The sequence below is a fragment of the Polypterus senegalus genome, chromosome 3, assembly GCF_016835505.1.
Source record: "Polypterus senegalus isolate Bchr_013 chromosome 3, ASM1683550v1, whole genome shotgun sequence".
Taxonomy (NCBI): domain Eukaryota; kingdom Metazoa; phylum Chordata; class Cladistia; order Polypteriformes; family Polypteridae; genus Polypterus; species Polypterus senegalus.
Window position 1 is genome coordinate 222,785,333 of NC_053156.1, and position 6,593 is coordinate 222,791,925.

General features: G+C 40.6%; 1 protein-coding gene across 1 annotated transcript; it reads right to left on the reverse strand.

Moving 5' to 3' along the window:
* Positions 1 to 3,582: 3,582 nt before the first annotated feature.
* amigo1 (adhesion molecule with Ig-like domain 1) lies at positions 3,583 to 6,389 on the reverse strand. Its single transcript, XM_039748566.1, has 2 exons — positions 5,525 to 6,389; positions 3,583 to 5,377 (listed from the first exon to the last, which is right to left on the reverse strand). The coding sequence occupies exon 2, from the start codon at positions 5,202 to 5,204 to the stop codon at positions 3,678 to 3,680; it is 1,527 nt and encodes a 508-aa protein (XP_039604500.1). The 5' UTR covers positions 5,205 to 5,377; positions 5,525 to 6,389; the 3' UTR covers positions 3,583 to 3,677.
* Positions 6,390 to 6,593: the final 204 nt, after the last annotated feature.

Below are 6,593 nucleotides of genomic sequence, written 5' to 3' on the forward strand. Positions count from 1 at the left end.
GCTGCAGTGATATTACAGCTGTAATGAATAAAGAACCAGTCGACTACTCTTAGACAAAGTCTTGGGAAAAACTGAATTCTACTGTATCATCTCTGTCAAGGATGCACATATTATTTTTTATAAAATCTTAAAATATCTGTGTCTGGCTAGTGGTGCACAGCTATTTTTTGCAATCACTGCAAAGCTTCAGCATTCACTATCATGCAGTTGAGGACATGCCTAGAATCATTATTAGGAGTATTATTACTATTTGACTCAAGTCTTTGCTTGGAATGAACAGAAGCCATTCCTATCACAGTGAAGTAAATAAGAAATAACAAGCTGATTTCAACTCGGTTGGGGTTTATTTTTTGTTTTGCTCACCCTGACTTATATTAAAATTACATACCCATTTTACAGGATTATAAGCATGGAAATAACTATGTTGTAAAGAATGTTTATAGCTTCTTGTGACCACTGACATTGAATGACCTTAGCAAGATTCAAAATTAATAATCACTTGAAGAAATAAACATCACAAATGTACTCTATTTGTAGGCATCAGTAAGATGAACGGCATTTTTTAAATGCCAGCATTCTTCTTCATTAAGAAATGATCCCCGTGTTCAAGAAATTCAGTTGTAGAAAACATAAAAAAATGTTATGGATACCATTTCAATAGCACTGATCTAGAAAAAAGCTAGCAAGCTATTATGCCTGAGATAAACAAACATACATAAATTATTACATAACTGAAGGAAGAGGCACCACAGATAAATTTGGCCTCTTGTGGTGATTTTCATTTTTTTTATCCACAAGCTAAGCATGCTTTTCAGTTTAACCCTCATTTGAATGAAAGTAGTCAGTGGATATTTGAGCTACTGATACAGAAGACAGATTATCTGCAATTATACTGTGTACATGTGTGAAGGAAAGAGAGAGTGTAAAGATGGAGCATTTTTTTAAATAATTCATGCTGTGCCTCATTGCAGAATGCAGTTTAATTTCATGCTTCCTTGACTTTCACCAAGCAGCTGGAAGTATCCTGTCTTTTTTCAATAGGTCATCACCTGACTGTTGAGTTGCTGCCTGGTGTTAGTCAAGCTGAAAATGTGTAAGATGAACAATGCTTGGAGAAAGTCACCACATTGTGATGGGCAATATAACTGTCACTGTCAAAACTGGAAGTTAAGTGCAATTCAGTAGATTGTGCGTAACTCATACCTTCGTGCACTCATGGACACTGTTAGAACCTGGGTTACAATGTTGTCACAGAAATGATCATGACTAATGCAGCTCTTTGTTTTTAAATTTGTTATGAGCTTGGCTGCTAAATTGTTTAAGACCATATCACGAAAGATACAGCACTCTGTTTAAGAACACTGTGATACCCGAGGCTGTTAATAGATAATATTATTGGGATTTTCATGACTATGATGTGAAATTGTGAGTAAATACTGCTAAGGCTTTTGAACTCTTGTACAGCAGATATCAAGACTAAAAAGATAATCAATAACAAAACGCAAGTGTGCTGTTGTACAGTTGATACCAATACTAAAAAAGCCCAGTCATCAACAAAATGAACTGTTCAGTTGTATAGCAGATAGCATGTCTTAAAGTAGAGTCATTAACAAAAGCAAAATATGTTTATTAATACTGCCAAGACTGGAACTACTGTGTAGTTATTGATAGTGTCTTGGCGGAATTTGCTCTGTAATTATGAATGATAGCATGCCAAGGACTTAAGTGTAACTACCAATATGTTATGACTTCAGCTTGAAAATACTGCCACAACTGGGATTGTCGCATAAATTCAGATATTGATATGTAAATACTGATAGGAACTGTTTCTGGGAACGTGCATATATTGCTCTTACTGAAAATGCTGCTATGATAGACTCTCTACTACACAGTATGTTTATTGATTCTGGCAATACACAGTTTTAGCCAGTTTCATCCTGTGATATCCAGACAAAGCAACCTCCTGAGTAATCAACACTGCTGCTGGATCTAATTTAACAGAGAATATACATACAATAAAGAATGGAGCACATTCCCCTGATTTCAGTAATATATTGCAAAGAAGCATGACTGTAACACGTTATACAGAAATTTTAGATTAAGGAAAATAAAAATTCTAGTAAACACTGCCAAATGTAATGCCCATCAATAGCTTAAAAGAAAATCATGTCACGGAGAATACATGTTTGAAAACAATTTGGATTTCACAGAGAACTCGTATTTAACACAGTACCACATTAAGACACACACATGAAGTACACAGGTGGTATGCATGAACTATAAATCAAGTGCCCTTTTTCTCTTTAACACACATTGTCATATCTAGTTTTTGGTATGGAGTATATCCTGCTGCCTTAAAAAAATATAAAAAACTAAATTCCATGGCTTTTTTTCAACACAGCAAATCAGATGCAGTACTGCAGCTCTTTAAACAGTCAAACCACACCGGTGATGCATATAATCTAAATCAAAGCATCTCTAGAGAATTAGAAAGTTTCCTATAAGCTGAAAAGTTGTGTAGTGGGAATGGTGTAGAGACTTTCAGGAGAATATGTATGCTGTAGGAATTCGTTGTGCTTTCTTGTGTTGTTAAAATAGCACAAGTGGGCCAAATGCAATTAGTATGATTCTGTAATCTAATAAAAACCCAGAAATGTCATTTGTTTAGAGCCTGTTAAGTTCTTGTTCTTGTATTTTTTCTCACATTTTCTGAGTCAGTAAGATTTTTAGTTTTGATTGAAAATGAGACCAGTCTCAAAACAGGATGTTTTTGTGAATGGCCAATGCAAAAATGCATATTAACTAAATGGCTGCTTTTTGTCAACTTTAGACGTAAACAATACTGGCACAAGAGAAGAGCATGTTTACTCTTTTATGGGACCCTTGGCTCACAAAATTAAAGCTTGCTCATCCATATTATGACCCCACTCTAGAACTGTCCTTGGATAATTTGATATTTGGCATGAGGTTCTGTCTAATCTTACAGACTTCACTGTTGCCCTTTAACTGAGCCACTGTTTAACCTTTAACTAATAATGCTTTTTTGATACAGGCCTCCAGACACTTTACATGCACTTTTGCTACCTGATTATAAAAAGGAGAGACCTTAAATATTTTGCTAACAATAAATATTTTATATCTGTGCAACCTACAGCTCTATGTCTTTCAGGCCCAGTGTATTTTTATAGCATGCTTTTTATGTATTTATTTGTTAGGAAACCATGATTAGCATAATTAATACTCCCTTTCTGCTCTGGGATATAATTTTTACTTCTGTGGGAGGAACACAGGTGGGTTCTCTTCTGCTAGATACTGATATTGGTATTATATTCCACCTGCTTGTCGCACTTCCTCCCTCAAGTCCATTATATAAGTTTAACTGTGCCACCCTGTTCATCTGAGATATTCAATCTCCTGCCTAGCAGACAAAGCCAACCTACATTCACAGTATCTGTTTAAGTGCTACAAATGAGATAGCTGAAATGGAGTGTTTTCCCTCTTTTCTTAATCCTATTTAGTAATATACATAGTCTGACATTCCTTGGCACCACCTGAGGAAAAACAATACGAAACAAAACCAACCAAAAAGAAAGAAACCTTTTTAATTTCCGTTGTGTGCAACTCACAGTAGAAAGCTCTGCTGCTGATTTGGAGTTTCAGTGCATTTTTTTTAAAACTTACACCACAATAGGTGTGTCTGAAAACACCGAGCTAATGGACTCAGCATCTGACTTTTTCCTCAGGTCATTTTCCCGCTTCCTTTCTTGCTCTTCAACCAGGGCCGGATTCACTTTGCCATTTTGGCCCTGCAAGTTTTTGGAAGGCTCGATAAATGCCACGTGTCTGCTAAGCCCCGCTTTCCCAGTCAGCAGATCATGGGTGGGTGTGGCACTAAGCATGGAGGAATGAATGCTGTCCTCCTTTTGGCTTTTTGACTTTCCATCACCCCGGCAACAAAGGCAGCGACATGGGGTCAGGTACAGGTAGATGAGGACCAGGACAACACTTGCAATGCATCCCACCAGGGTGGTGTAGGCAGTGTTTAGTGTCTCGTGACCTCCATGTTGTGTAAAGTTATGAACCTTTACGGAGACATAAAGAGTCTCATTCAGAGTATCACTAACTGCAAAGCAGGTGTAGATCCCAGAATCCTCTGCCCGAACAGGACGAATCTGTAAGTTACCATCATTTGTGATGACATATGTGTGGTTGTTCCCAAGTAAAGCAACTGAGTCATTGTTTGGAGTAGTCCACATTTTGGTCATGCCTCTGTTCTTGGTGTCACAAGTGATGGTCAAAGTATCACCCAGATAAGCCTCAATGTCTGTCTCCTTAACTGTGCTGCAATTCAAGTAATTCTCACTGAGCTCAAAAACCCCAACTGTCATTTTCTGAAAAATGCAGGTATACTCATCTTTGAAATCCACTGCGGAATTGAGCCTTCTTATATGCCAGTGTGCCAGCAGACTGTACAGCTCACAGTCACAGGTGAAGGGGTTGTTGTGAAAGTACAGACCATTTTTGATCCAGGCAGGCAGCATCTTCAGCTCATGCACAGGTAAAGTTTTTATGTTGTTGGAGGAGATATCCAAAAGAGTCAGCTCACGCAAGCGGGTCTTCTCTTTAACCAGTTCCATGGGAAAACGAGAGACCTTATTTCGACTTAAGTAAAGTTTTTGTAGCTTATTCAGGCCTTCAAAAGCCGAGCGATCGATTTGAGAAATTATATTGTCATAGAGCAGCAGGACTTCAAGGTGCTGCAAGTCCTGGAAGAAGCATTCTTCTAATATGTGCAGCTTGTTGGAAGAGAGGTCAAGGTATCGCACATTGGGTACATTGGAGAAGGCCTCGGTGGAAATGAAAGTCATCCCATTATGGTTTAAGAGAAGTGTTTTCAGTTTCTCCAGCTTGTTAACTGTCCACTCAGCCCGGAGACGTGTGATGCTATTGTAGCTTAAGTCCAGCACGGCTGTGTAACTGGGCAAACCTGTAGGGACAGCTGTCAGCTCTTTCTTGCTGCAGCTCACAATGTTGCTGGCGCAAATGCACGTTGTGTGGAAATTGAGTGCGGAACCTTTTACCCCAGATAGTGGCAACAAAATTGTGGATAGCAGCACCCAAAGAGATGGAAGGAGGAGACGCTCAGGAGGTATGCGGACAGGTAGAAAAAACAGCACATCCGACGTGGCTCCACTCCTCTGCATGGTGGAAGGGGTATATCCTTGGTTGTGGCGAAGGTGACCACAGTTAGCCGTGTGTTACATAACAGGCACTGCAAACTGGCTCTGGAGTTCCTTGCATGGTAGATCTGGAGCTACAATGAAATCACCAAGCTCCCAGTTCAGAGGAAATGGTTGGCTGCCTGCCACTTTTTGTTCTGCAATAAATTAACATTGTCATGGTTACATTCACCTGCCCATTACAGTTAGCATGACACAAATAACATTTTTGAGCCTGCTTTGAACAAGAACAACAAAGTTGACATCTGCATGAATCACGAGAGAAGCCATAAAGGAACACTTACTGTGTTGAGGAAGTACTAAAGGATCCCACTATCCAGGACGGTGCAACGTGTCTAGAAGTGCACGTTGTTAACCCATCGGTGTCCAGACGGCACGCTATGTTGTCAAGTGTTGCATTGCACCATTTTTTACTCCAGACGGACGCTTGTACATTAACTGAAGAAGGGAAGTCAATCTACAACGTGCCCGTCAGATTACCTACTGTCATATCCTCTTCCTCTGTTTTATATCAATGATTTCTGATTGGAGGGGGAGAAAAAAAATCCACAATCACCAAAGGCTAATCCCAGTCGCGTGCACTTTCCACGCATCTTCCTCCTCCTCCTGTGTCTCTATAAAAGCCAGGCAAACCATTGAATATTTCATAAATAAGCAGATGTTTTCTTCCTCCTAGCAAATCACTCAAAGCAAAATTCAGAGCGAGGGAGTCATCACAGCAACAGATTCCAGCGCCATACCGCCTGTCTTCCTCTCGTCACAAATAGTAACGGCACTTTATTATTATTATTTTCTCTAAAGGTAAGCGGTTCGCTGTGCACCTTAAAACTCACCAATCCCCTGTGACGCCTGTGGGTGCAGGGATGCGGGACGCAATCCGCTCCGATCTCGCCCCGGAGGATCGAAGATACGCGGCCAGGAAGCTCGAAGCAACTGATTCTCCTCGGAAAGCGAAACGGAGCGACGGCTGCGGATAGCGGGCGCACATCCTAAAAATGCAGCGCCGCCGATACCTCAGCTTTTCCTATCCCCGACGATTTTCACTTTTATTCTGGCTGCCTATAAGCAAGTGTGCTACTGCTGCTGCTGCTGCTGCTACTGCCGACACCGCGTGAGTCCCTGTGTGTCTTTGCGCGTGTCTACAGGCGCACGCGAGCGTGTGCGCGCCACCTCAAGCCCGCGCTTCATCCTCGTGCTCCGCCAGCATCTACTTGTATTGACATAATGCCGCATGTAACGCGGCGAGCTGGGAGTAGTTTAAAACGTGGACTGCTAGTCAAATGCGCAATAACTGAAAATGTGCCCGAACACCGAGTTATGGATTTACAAAAGTGAGGTAGTGTAGACGTTGTT

What these genes read in the sequence shown, in the direction of transcription:
- amigo1 (XM_039748566.1), bottom strand. Translation starts at nt 5,204, where the DNA reads ATGCAGAGGAGTGGAGCCACGTCGGATGTGCTGTTTTTTCTACCTGTC.